The 13990-nt window shown below is 44.0% G+C and overlaps 1 protein-coding gene across 3 annotated transcripts in view; it reads right to left on the reverse strand.

The window, feature by feature from the left end:
- ST3GAL5 (ST3 beta-galactoside alpha-2,3-sialyltransferase 5) overlaps positions 1 to 13990 on the reverse strand; it is a 53850-nt gene that overhangs the window by 12716 nt on the left and 27144 nt on the right. For all 3 annotated transcript variants that reach the window (XM_012774307.3, XM_012774308.3, XM_012774306.3), the window contains exons 2-3: positions 10495 to 10618; positions 7654 to 7765 (exon numbers count right to left, since the gene is read on the reverse strand). In XM_012774307.3, the coding sequence (XP_012629761.1) occupies positions 7654 to 7765; positions 10495 to 10618 (236 nt within the window). The remainder of the gene's footprint in view (positions 1 to 7653; positions 7766 to 10494; positions 10619 to 13990) is intronic.

Consider the following 13990-nt stretch of genomic DNA (forward strand, 5'->3'; position numbering starts at 1 on the left):
TCTTCACTTTGTAAGAGGTCTGAGCTGACACACCAACCTGTGCTGGCTACTTCCCCGGCTCCTAAAACAACAACCTATACCTATGGAGAACAGCACACAATCACCACCACTAAGAGCAAGTATTTGAATGCAGACTGGCATCTTCACGAGGAACCAGTGGGAAAGCCAGGCGAGGAACCATCACGCCCTGAGCCCCTGTATGGAGCAGGTGATGCTCCAAGTCTAGAGGACACGTGGTGCCAAACTGGTGGAGGCAGGGCAGACAGAGGGACCACCCGCACCTCGCACACTCCTCTCTAGACTCCAGGCCCGAAGGTCAGGAACAGCAGTTTGTTTAGAGACCCAAAGGCCTAACTCTTCACTACAGAATGACATCCCAAGCATCAGGTTTTACAGATCTCCTAGGAGAGAAAGGAGCATCTGAGAAGTGCCAAAAGAGACCTAGAGACGCTTGGTGATGGACTCAGGACCGGAAAGGCGTAGGTGGGCGAGTTGGAAATGCGTACACTGCTCTCTGGGGCTGCCAGATCTTCTCTTCAGAAGTCTCTTTCGGAAAGGGGTGACATTTCATTCCATTTCCATTCTGGCAAAGAGTTCGATTTCAGGCTTCAAACTTAATTTGCTAGACTGTGAGCAGAGCACAAGGCTCAGTCATCCTCTTTGGACCGTAACCTTCCTGCTCCTAATCCACAGCGGGTGTAATAAATAAACCCCGAGTGAGTAAATGTTCTAAAGGCCACTGGAAGTGTCTAAAGCCACAGCAGTTCTGAGAACGTTCCAGGGATCATGTCTTCTAACCGGAATCCGTCTGGGCCTCTCTCTCCTCCTTCTTCACCGCTTGCCTGTGGTTCAAAGCTCAGAAGAAAAGCGCCTCAGGAGGCCCTCACCTTCAGGAGCTGTGAGGAAGAGAGGGAGCAGTGTGACTTGGCCCTTCTCCGCTGCGGGTGGCTCCAAGGCTGGAGGCCAAGGCGGCCAAGCCAGGAAGGAGAGGCCCACTGGGAGGCGGGGAACTGGCGGCTCTGCCGCAAGATCCAAGAACTCCCACTTGTCTCCAATCCAGGGCCGAAATGAAAGGTTTCAGTTTTAAAAGTCGTCCAAGCTGAGCTTGCAGGCTGCCCACAATTAAGCATAAAAAGACGTCTGGTAGTACCAATTGTCGACGCTGTGGCGATTTGCCATAGAAAACCACAATGGGAAAACTCACTGACAGTGGGTTTAAAAAAAAAAAGTAATTTTCCTCAGTAAAATCTCCACTTTCATTTCTACTCCATAATTTTAAGGGTAATTGTTTTCAGGCATATAGGTAAATGGCATAGTCTTAGTAAAAGGCAATGTTCTACTGCATTTATTTATTTATTTTTTTAAATTCCAGGACAGGGCAGAGCATTCAGGTTAAAGAAAAACTTCAGGTCTGGAGTTAACCAAATGTAGGAAGGAGCCCAACTCTGCCACAGACCACGTGATCTGGGGCATCAGTGACCTTGTGGCACTTTCAGTTCCCACGTGGGTAAACCCTGGCACTGGCCTGCTCCCCACGGGGTTGGGGGGCCGTGCCCAAAGCACTCAGCCCAGTGCCTGACACATGTGGAGACTTGATGACATCATACAAGGACAGTCACTGAGGGTAAAGTTATTGACACACTTAACTCACATTTAAGTTACTTGTCTCTAACTTTTACCCAGTTAAGAGCAGAAAAAATTTAAATAACCAAGTCCTGGCAAGAACACCACAGTAAAAACTCAACCAGTCAGGGGTGGCCGGGGGCCAGGGGTTGAGGGCAGGGACTGACTACAAAGGGACTCAAGGGAACGGACTTGGGCCATGGGAATGTTCTAAGGACAGTCTGGGGAAGGGCGCAGCAGCACCAAGGAGAGGAAAGGCTTGTCTGGAGGCGCTAGTGCCGGGAGCATGAATAACATGCCCTGCTTACTCTACACACGTGGTGTTGGTCTGTGAGCCCCAGGGAGGGCTCTGAGGGAGCAGCTGAGTCGATCTGGTTATAATTAACCACCCTGCACCGGATGCAGGCCCCAGGGTGACATGTGCTCCTCAGCTCTCTGAGAAGAGAGAAGGCCAAGTTCAAACGGCTGCTACCACACAGCCCAAACCTAAGTCGACACAAATGTGCCCTTGTCTCTCAAACATCTTTTAAGTGTGCTTTCACATGGGAGCCATACTTTCCAAGTGTACAAATATGCCTTCAGAGTACAGTTAGTCATTTAACAGCTGGCACGGTAAGGGACATCTTTAAATAGGAAATACAAAAACCCTAACTGTCACTGCCACACCTTTGAATCTGGTCTTCTCTCCTCTCAGAGAGCTAAGGACCACCTGTCACCCTGGAAACCACATCCTGTGCTCGGTCTCATTTTCAGTCTTATACTCTGTTGCTCCCCCACCCCAAATCCTCAGTGCTACTCAACTCTTGCTGCTTCTCTCCCGACCAAAGCCCTGTGATGCCTGGGCTTCGGCACAAGCTGCTTCTTCTGCCTCGAACAGAGTGGCATGTCCTACCAGGACCATTTTCAAAAAAGTGGGGCATTTTGACAGGCTTGAAAAGCTACTTTAAAAAAAAGTTTAAGGTAATAGAATAAAAGGCACCCCAATTCCATCAGAATTGCAGTAGTCCTTCATTTTTAATTTATTAATTTTTAAAATGACAGACTTTTAGAAATATGTTTGATTCATGTAATTGCATCCCATTCCTTCCTCTTTTCCTACAATTACAGGAGGCTTTCTCCTTTATTCATTTCTGTATTATCTAAATTTTCCGTGTTACTTTTATACTTAGAAAAAGTAACCTTTTACAAATCTTCCTGAACGGGGCAGATGTGGTGAATGGACACTGGGCTGCCTTCCCGGTTTTGTGCAAGCAGCTGCAGCCCTGGCCCAGGAGGGCAGTGGGACTCGGGAGGCTGATTCACTGGCAGGTCCTCCCACCCTTCCTAGTCAGGGACTGGTCAGGGATCCTCGCTGCAGTCAATCAAGGCAGGGCACTAGCACCCGTGACGGGCTATTGTTGTCCAGCAGTGAACTTAGGTCTTAAAACCGACCCATAAGCCTACAGGAAAGGACTTACATTCTATGGTTCTGAGAGAAGAGATAGGGTTGGGGGTGTCTGGGCTTTTCTCTGCCTATTAGAGGATGTTTATAGAGTTGAACAGAACTATTAGTCCTATTCCTCAATGGGATATTAAACCTGACATGCATCACTGAATGTACTCAAAGAATTGCCTGCTGTAACTGGATTTGCTATATAATCTGGCATTCTCAAAGATAATGAGAGATTGCACTGTGGTTAAAGTAGTATCTCCCCCTCCCTATAGAGTTTAATATATGTAAGTACGGATTAACTAATGTAAAATGTTAAGCACATAGCCCCTGTTTCCCAAGAGCTGGCCTGGAAGACAAGGGAGGAAGGCAAACAGTTGAAACGCTACAGTGATAAACACAGGACTAAGGTATAAAGGGGCCTCTAGAACACAGAAAGGGGATGATCAGGGAAGGCTACTTAAAAGAGGTAACCCCTGAGCTGAGACTTGACTTAAAATATGAATAACAGAGAAGTGAAGGGCGGGAAAGGGATCCAGGCAGAGAAGTGAGAAAGAATGCAGCAAACATAGGGGAAAGTTTTTTCAACAGATGGTGCTGGGACAACTGGAGAGCCACATGCAAATGGATGAAGTTGGACACTGACCTCTCATGATATACAAAAATTAACTCAAGTCAGATCAAAGACCTAAATGTTAGAGGTCAAACTAAAACTCTTAGGAGAAAACTCAAGATTAGGCAATGATTTCTTAGGTATAAAATCAAAAGCACAAGTGACAAAAGGAAAAATAAACTGGACTTCATCAAAATTAAAGACTTGTGTGCTGAAAATGGTATCATCAAGAAAGTGAAAAGACAACCACAGAGTGGCAGAAAGTACTTGCAAATTATATACCTGATACAGGGACCTGGTATCCAGAACACATAAAGAACTCATACAGCTCAGTAATAAAAGGTCAAATAGCCCAATTAAAAATTGGGCAAAGAATGTGAATAAACATTTCTCTGGAGAAGATGTACGAATGGCCAATGAGCACATGAAAAGATGTTCAACATCATCAGCTTTCATGGAAATGCAAATCAAAACCACCATGAGCGGCTGGGCTCACGCCTGTAATCCTAGCACTCTGGGAGGCCAAGGAGGGAGGATCACTCAAGATCAGGAGTTTGAGACCAGCCTGAGCAAGAGCAAGACCCCGACTCTACTAAAAAATAGAAAGAAATTAGTTGGACAACAAAATATATAGAAAAAATTATGTGGGCATGGTGGCACATGCCTGTAGTCCCAGCTACTCAGGAAGCTGAGGCAGAAGGATTGCTTGAGCCCAGGAGTTTGAGGTTGCTGTGAGCTAGGCTGACACCACTGCACTCTAGTCCAGGCAGCAGAACAAGACTCTGTCCCAAAGGAAAAAAAACAAAAAAAAAAACCCATAAGCTATCACTTCACGTCTATCAGGATGGCTATAACAAAAAATGACAGATAATAATGCATGTTGGTGAGGAGGTAGAGAAGTTGGAACTCTCCTACATTGCTCCCAGGAATGTAAAATGATGCAACCATTTTGGAAAACAGTTTGGCAATTCTTCTAAAAGCTAAACATAGTTACTATGTGACTCAGCAATGATATTACTAAGGCATATTCCTAAAAGAACTGAAAACAGGTATTCAAACAGATCCTTATACACACATATTCACAGCAGTATTATTCATAACAGTCAAAAGTGGAAACAACCCAAACGTCCACCCACTGATGAGCCTCAACCAAGGGCCTGCGAGGGGGTTAGTGTGTCTGAGACGGGCGGTGCTGAGACGGTGGGGGTGGCAAAGCAGGCTGGAGAGGCCGGGAGGAACCAAGTCACGCAGAGTTGCACAGGCCACACTCAGGAGCCTGGATGTTCTCCTGAAGCTAAGGGACAGACACCAGAGTTCAGGGAGAGGAGCAACACATCCGATTCAATTTTTAGAATCTGTGGCCACAGTGCGGCATGCCACGGTGGATGCAGGAGGCGGATGAGGAGGAGTCAAACTAGGACGACATACAAGAGCAGAGGATTCTGAAGGGCGACCCTGGCTCACTGCTCCTTTCCCTGCAATCCCAGAAGCCATATATGTTTATAAACACAGGCACCACTCAAATAACTCACACTTTAGATGGCAAGACGAGATGCTCCCATAAATGATTACAATACCCAACGGAGTCTGGCAAGTCTCTGAGGAGCTTTGAGGCACCCCTGAGGTTCAGACTGAAAGTCCTTGACACAAGAACCAGTGGTGCCGCAGGCAGAGGCGTTTCGAGAGTCTTCCAGCCGAGACAGCTGTACCCAGAATTCAGAACAGGGAAAGCCCCAGGCTGCAGACCCAGCCCACGTTTCCCAGCCAGGTACTGGCACACTGCAGAGAACCCCCAAATCTCAGGGCTGGAAGGGATCAGAAAGGCCCGGAACCACTCCCTGTTTGAGGCCTGAATTCCACCTACAGGCCCCCGTAAAGACTAACTACCACAACAACCAGAGCATTTGCTTGGCCACTGCAGGGACACACAGACTATCCCTGGTCTATCAACGCAGCTTAAGTTAAAAATGATCGCAAGCTGCCAGGCCACATTAATGCAGGTGTCACTGGCCGCACAGTGAAACTACTAAGTTGATTTCCCCCAAGGTATTACTAAAACACATCTTTTCCACCCTGTGCTTGTGAAATGGTGTGCTCGGCCCTTCCACAACAGAGCTCACCTCTCTGCTCAATGAACTCAGACTTTAGAACAATTATTTTGCAGCTGGTCAGAGGGTAATGAACAGGAAAAAGGGGATGTGTGGAGAAGTGCAGCAAAGAAAGGCAAGAGTTCACAGCTTATCAGTAAGTCATGCCAACTGCCATTATTCTGGGCCTTTCTCAGGAGATAAAAAACAGAGATGGGACATCTGAAACCTTATCCACGAGCGCCGTGAAGGGCCTTGGTATTGAAAGGGACCGGAGGGATGTCTGCAAGGCCAGACGGATGGGGAGGAAAGGGAAACCCAAGCAGAGGGCACTGGATACATCCTGCTCCACCAAAGCAGGGGTAAAATGAGAGGAGTCAGCGGGCAGATATACAGGAAGGAAGGCTCTGTGATCAGCAAGACCGAGACTCCCATAAATGATTACAATGCCCGACCGAGTCTGGAAAGTTTCTGAGGAGCTTTGACGCACCACTGAGGTTCAGGTTGGAGTGGTGAGAGTAAGTGTTTTCCCTTCTGTTTTCAAACTTTTCTTGCCATGTATTTGTAACACAATGGAGATGACATGACAGTTTAAGGGTACACATGGAGTGTTCTGCAGAGGCCAAGCTGTGCATTAAACTGAGCTCGTCATTTACTTGTTTACGCCTCTCTGTACTACAAAAAAGATGTGAGGCACAGTGAAGAATGTACAGATTAAAGCATAAACGTGTGAATAAAAATCAGGATTGGGGAGGCGCTTTGTGTATATTATCTTATTCAACTTTCAGGACTATCCTATTACTTAGATTCTTTCACAGCTGAAAAAACTGAGGCTCAAGACTAGTAACTTGCCTAAGGTTTTACTCTTATTAAGTAGCAATCAGATTTGAATCTAGGTTAAAAAAAAAAAAGTAAGCTCTTTCCTCTCTGTATGGTGCTGCCTATAACTCTTGGCTTCTCTGTGGATACTCCCCTACCCAGGCAGAGGGTGGACTGGTCAGGAGCTTGGACTCTGAAACCACATCACTGAGTGCAAGCCCTGACTCTACCACTTCCTGGAAAAATTATTTAATCTCCCTGCACCTCAGTTTCCCCAGCTGTGAGATGGGGATGATCATAGCACCTCCATTCCCGGAACTGTTATGAGGGTTAAATGAGTTAATATCGCTAACACACTTTTGGAACAGTTCTGGCACATAGTAAGCACTAAACTAGATTAACTAGCTAACTAAGCTAGAAGTGGACTTGTGTGAGTGGCTTACCCAGGCCACCATCTGTGAGCTGGGATGTGTCTCAGTCCCGAGGAGTAAATGACATAACACACGTGAAGGAGCAACCGTATGTGTCAGTCACCAATCCTACCGCGCTACCTTATCTACAACCATCTCTTCTTCCAGCCCGGGCTGAACATCACTGGATCATATAGCCACTCTAATCATCAATGAAATTAGCACTTAGTACGTCGATCGATTGAGAAACAAATATAAAGTAGAAGGAAAAAACCTTGAAATGCAATTTGAAACCATTAAAATTAAAAATGAAACACAAGAAGGACAAGTTATGATATTAAGAGAATTTCTTCCCTGTCTGTTTAACACGCACACGGGCAGCATCAGGGCAAATGAACTCCATGACCAACACGCTATAGTGTGTCAAGTGCAGCCCACAGCACCCCACAGCACGGCCGCAGTAAATGGGAGAAGTATACTGTAGGGTAGATGGGTCAGCAGTTGTTTTTTTAGAAGGGAGTGATATTTAGTTTTGGAGTGCTGAGATTATGTTTCCCCCTCTGTTTTCAAACTTTCATTGCCGTTTATTTGCAACGCATTAGAGATGCTATGACAGTTTAAGTGTACGCTTGGAAATGTTTTCATTTAAACCATAACAATGGGAAATCTAACCTTTATGCGGTCAGGGTCCACATAATGCATTTTTTTCATATCGCATTCTTCAGAAGTATAGTTTAACTTGAGGGTATAAAAGATCCACACTCCAAACATAAGCAATAGAAACCTGGAAAAAAAAATCAATTAGGTATAATGATGGAGTCATGTGATAATCATTACGCATCATGTGAAATGAATGAAAATCGAACCCAAATCGAGTTTGCCTGCCATGAAGCATAAAAGTACTCTCTTAAAGTTGACCTCTGGGTGAAAGGAAGGTACCATTTCCTGTTTTCCTGACAAGATAAATTGGTCATTTATGACTGTCTTTGTCATAAGTGAATACTAAAAAACTTTTTTTTTTTGCAAGGCACCATTATAAAATCTGAATCACAATGCCAATTATTGGACTTTAAAAAAACCAAGAAAGGAACCCGGCCCGGTGGCCCACGCCTGTAATCCTAGCACTCTGGGAGGCCAAGGTGGGAGGATCACTCAAGGTCAGGAGTTCAAAACCAGCCTGAGCAAGAGCAAGACCCCGTCTCTACTAAAAATAGAAAGAAATTAATTGGTCAACTAAAAACATATAGAAAAAATTAGCCGGGCATGGTGGTACATGCCTGTAGTCCCAGCTACTCGGGAGGCTGAGGCAGAAGGATTGCTTGAGCCCAGGAGTTTGAGGTTGCTGTGAGCTAGGCTGACGCCATGGCACTCTAGCCCAGGTAACGAGTAAGACTCTGTCTTGAACAATAGAATCCCAGATTCAGTGTTTTGTGACTTTAAAATAGCATCGGTCCTTTAAAAAAAGAAAAGAAAAACAAAAGAAATGATCTAGTCATCATACTTCTAAAGAATTCTACCCAGAATTGAGATTGACTGAAATGAGACAGTACCATTAGCTACCTTTAAGACCACCCAAAAAACATTTTTAAGATAATCCACGCTATTATGCAGTTTGACACACACAGAGGATTTGGAGAAAATACCTGAGTCTAGTCTTGGTTCTAGAAATCTCATTTTTAATAAGCTCTCAGTGACATTGACAAATTAAAAGTCCAAAAAAATAAACACCCCAGTTTAAACCAAAGTTTAAAAACCACTCCTTTAAATAATTCGTGTCCTTGAAAAAATAAAGGTAAGGAATAAGCTTAAGGGGAAAATAATCCATTTTCTAAAGAAAGGGGTAGCTTAAAAAAATATATAGCATCTAGAGTAATATACTGTATATAACAGATGTTAAATAGTTCTCGAGACTTGAGCTGATGATGCAAGACGTATTGCTGGAGTGTTTCCAAGACTTCTCAATTCTCACTCCAACAGGCTTCCCAGGAAAACCTGGACAAGCGTCTTCATTCTTCCCTGGGACTGAGTATAATGTTAAATGAACAAGATGGTATCCCTTGTGTGAAAAAGCAGGTTGGCGGGAAAACACATACAAAAATATTTCTCATCTACATAAAAACTGGTAACACTGGTTATCTTTAAGTGCGGAGGGGAAATGTGGGCAGCAAGGATGAGAACACGTTTCACTGAGTCCCTTTATAACTTTTTTTTTTTTTTTTGAGACAGAGTCTCACTTTGTTGCCCAGGCTAGAATGAATGCGGTGGTGTCAGCCTAGCTCACAGCAACCTCAGACTCCTGGGCTCAAGCAAGCCTCCTGCCTCAGCCTCCCGAGTGGCTGGGACTACAGGCATGTGCCACCATGCCTGGCTAATTTTTTTCTATATATATTTTAGTTGGCCAATTAATTTCTTTCTATTTATAGTAGAGACGGGGCCTCGCTCAGGCTGGTTTTGAACTCTTAACCTTGAGCAATCCACCCACCTCAGCTTCCCACCTTTATAACTTTTGAGTGTCTTGTGAACTTACTACTACCTACTCCCCTCTCCAGCCCTCAGCAATGGGGTCACGTTCAGTGGATATAATACTTCCCTTATTTTGACCAAAAAAAAAAAAAAAAAAAGAAAAAGAAAAAGAAAAAGAAAGAAAGAAAGAAAAGAGTGTTAAAGGCAAGCCTGGAATCTTCAGCATCTGGCACGGGTACTGTGATTCCTGGCGTGAGGCTGCCTGGCCCACACCACAGGGACGGCACAGGGCCCTGGTCTCGCTTGTTGCGGCCGGCCCCCGACCCAATGTTGGGCACACCGCAGGCCTCAATAAATACGGGCTGATGACTGAAAGGGGACCGAATGCGATCCAAGTCTTTATTCATATAAATTTCCTTTTCTCACCTCTTTCCCCCTCTAAGTAAAGTGACATGGGAGACTAGATTTCAAGACTGGATTTCTACCTTTAGAAATGAAAAAAGGTAATTTTCAACTTAGCTTGATATATATATATATATATATATATATATATATATATATATATATATATATATATTTAAAAAAACTTGACAAGTTCCTCCTTTATTAATTCTATCACTTACTAGGATATAAGTAAGGGTGACCTGGCTGAAACACCCTATCGTCCTTCTTTATTACTTAATATTTAATAGTATTCAAGTGCCTTCAGGGAAATTTAATTAACTATAGTTTAGATTAACTTAAAATAGCTCATGGAAAAGCTCTCTTTTGTTGAGTAATGGTATGACGAGCAGTGCCCTATAGGAGTTGCTCTCTCGGCCACCCAGGATGAGGCACAGGGGTGGCTCATTCTTACCAAATACACCTGGACACATGAACCCGCCCCACCTGCACACTGAATCCCAACTCGGACATGCCTTTGAATGATCCTTTGACCAAGTATGCCTCTCCAACATCAGCCACATTTAGGGCAATAATTGAATTTTTCTCCCAATTCTATACAGGTGACCCAAATCAGAGGGATCTTATGGCCCCAGGGGTGGTACTTACTTAAGGATCTTTTTTAACAACAAGCTGGGTCTTCTCATCTTGGTTTGAGCCCGGGTGTACCATTGCAGGGAAGGCCTTGAGCAATCACTTCCTTGCTTCACACAGTTATAGTCACTTGGCATTGCTGTGAAGAGAGGGGAAGAAGACGGGGAAAAACAGAGGGAAGAGTTAGGCGGATCATGTTTCTCAAAGAGCCTTTATGTGATGCATCCATACCATGGAATGCTACTTGGCAGTAAAAAGGAATGAAGTGATACACACAACAACTTGGATGAATCTATGAGAGAATTATGCTGAGCCGATACCGAAGGTTACATATTACATGATGATTCCTAACATTCTTGAAATGACAAAATTAAAGAAACGGAGAACAGGTTAGTGAGTGTCAGAGGTTATTGAGGAGGAGGCAGGTGTGGCTATAAAAAGGCAGCACACAGGACCCTTATGGTGATGGAAATGGTCTGCATCTAGCCTGTAACCAAGTCAATATCCCAACTGTGATATGGTACTATAGTTTTGCAAGATACTACCACTGGGGGAAAATGAGTAAAGAGTATATAAGATATGTCTAGATTATTTCTTACAACTGTATGTGAACCTATAATTATCCCCAAATAAGGTGATTTTTATATATATATATATATATTAAAAAAAGACCCTTGGGCTGGGCATGGTGGCTCATGCCTGCAATCCTAGCACTTTGGGAGACTGAGGTATGAGGATCTCTTGAAACCAGGAGTTCAAGACCAGCTTGGGCAGCATATTGAGACTGTCTCTACAAATAATAGAAAAATTGGCTGGGTGTGATGGTGTGTGCTTGTATTGCCAGCTACTCAGGAGGCGGAGGCAAGAGAACTGCTTGAGGCCAGGAGTTGGAGGCTAAAGTGAGCTATGATCATCCCATTGCACTCTAGCCTACATGACAGGTAAGACCCTAACAGGCGACTAGCTTTAAGCTAGTAACTGCCCAAGCTGAGACATGGGTATATGGGCTTCAATATGCAATTTCCTCCACTTTTGTGCATCTTTAAAATGTTCCATAATGAAATAGCTTATAAAGAAAGTGTTACATTAAAAGCGGTAGAAAAGTGTCACATTAAGAAAAAAAAGAAAATCAGAAATGGTATGGCAATTTTAAATGAAACTTTTCTTTAAAAAAAATACATGTCCTTGGGTATACCTGCCTATTTACTCTTTTATTTTTTTTTATTTTTTATTTATTTTTTTTTTTTTTTGAGACAGAGTCTCGCTTTGTTGCCCAGGCTAGAGTGAGTGCCGTGGCGTCAGCCTAGCTCACAGCAACCTCAAACTCCTGGGCTCGAGCAATCCTCCTGCCTCAGCCTCCCTGGTAGCTGGGACTACAGGCATGTGCCACCATGCCCGGCTAATTTTATATATATATATCAGTTGGCCAATTGATTTCTTTCTATTTATAGTAGAGACGGGGTCTCGCTCTTGCTCAGGCTGGTTTTGAACTCCTGACCTATGAGCAATCCGCCCGCCTCGGCCTCCCAAGAGCTAGGATTACAGGCGTGAGCCACAGCGCCCGGCCTCTATTTACTCTTTTAAATTAATTTTAGTCTCAATTTTTCAAATTCTAAATAATATTCTAAGGGTATTATAAGTGGAAATTGGTATGTCTCCCTCCATATTAGTTTCCCTCTTCCTCTCAACTTATTAGAACACTAGATTTTCAAGGTGGCACGTGGCCTCCCAGAATAAAGACTACATTTCCCAGCCTCCCTTGGACCTAGGTATGGCCTCATGACTAAGTTCTAGCCAATGGGATATGAGCAGAAGCATCCTGCGAAACTTCCAGGGCGCATCCCTTGGCATACTCCTGGCTTTTCTTCATCCCCCTTCCTCCTAGCTGAAATACAGAAACGTGATGAGCAACTTCAGACCACACAGAGAGGATATTACCCAAGGATAGTGGAACAAGAGAGAAGACTACTGGGTCTCTGGCACAACCCAATAGGACAGAGCTGCTATTCCATCTCTGGACTGTTCTATTTTAGAGGAATAAACTTCTATCTAGGTTAAGCAATTGTTAATTAAAAGCAAAGTCATATCTCAACTAACACAGGCATCAATTACTTAAAAAAAATTTTTTTTTAATTATTTATTTTTTGAAACAGAGTTTCACTCTGTTGCCCTGGGCTAGAGTACAGTGGTATTGTCATAGCTCACCGCAACCTCAAACTCCTGGGCTGAAGTGATCCTCCTGCCTCTGCCTCCCAAGCAGCTGGGACTACAGGCCCTCACCAGGAGGCCCAGCTAATTTTTCTATTTTAGTAGAGACGGGGGTCTCGCTCTTGCTCAGGCTGGTCTCGAATTCCTGACCTCAAGCAATTCTCTTGCCTTGGCCTCCCGGAGTATTAGGATTACCAGTGTGAGCCACCATACCTGGCTGGCACCAATTACTTTTATGATAAATTTCTATATTAATTTAAGAAATGATGTCTTCATTGTATTTAGTCTTTCAGTCAGAGGAAGAAGTTATATCTCATTATGCATTAGGTTTTTGTCTTTTTTCCGTTAGGTTTTTGTCTTTTTTTTTTTTTTTAATCTTAATCTCAAACTAAACAGACCTTCAAGTATTTCTTTTTCGGCTACCATACACAATCTCTCAACTCCAGTTCTAACTGCGTAGCAAGAATTTTATCAATTCTAAAGAATTTTTATTGCTATGTTTCTATTTGAATAGTTTAAAAAAAATAAGCTTCAAAAAGTAGTTTCAAAAAGGCCAAGGCTCTTATTAATAAACCTTTGCTGAAGTATCTACTGAAATCTTAAATGAAGTTAGGACAACCAAGACCCTGGAAGGTTCTCAAACACAACTCTGTCATTTTCTAATGTATGGTCAGCCACGTGGCAGGAACCAGCAGGCTACCTATGGCCAGTGCATATATAAATCGGACATTTCGAGGATAACCAGGATGACACAGTTCACACCAAAGTGGACCTCCAGAGAACAAAGCTGACCGTGGCGAGAGCATGAGAAAGAATCTGTTGTGTGCAAGACAGCGCTCTGGCTCTCAGCTCTACTCTGCCCCTCTGGCTATAAGCCTGTAAACTACATTTCCCAGGCTCTGTCTTGCCAGCTGCTCCCTGTTGTGATCCGAGGATGTGCTGGTGAAAGACTAGAAGAGGGAAGAAGTCATCTTTCCATTCCCCAACTTGCTGAAGCGTCTGACGGGAGCAGAAATAGCAGAGGCAATGGAGGGTGCCTACCTGTGACTCCAGCAGCATCAGTGGCATTTCTAGCAACTCTGTGACAAGTATAAGTTTCAGCCAAGACAATGGCTTCCTGACGCCCACGTCCAGCTCACTGATGCAGCCCCCCACCCACGCTCAGAACTGTACATCTGACGACCTGTTTGCTACCTTCATCTCAAGCAACATTCCTAAGCAGAATATTTCTCTCTATTCTTTACATTGTCATACCATCTGCTCAGCCATTCAAACCAAAACCCTGCAAATTAACCCCAGACTT

The sequence above is a fragment of the Microcebus murinus genome, chromosome 3, assembly GCF_040939455.1.
Source record: "Microcebus murinus isolate Inina chromosome 3, M.murinus_Inina_mat1.0, whole genome shotgun sequence".
Taxonomy (NCBI): Eukaryota; Metazoa; Chordata; class Mammalia; order Primates; family Cheirogaleidae; genus Microcebus; species Microcebus murinus.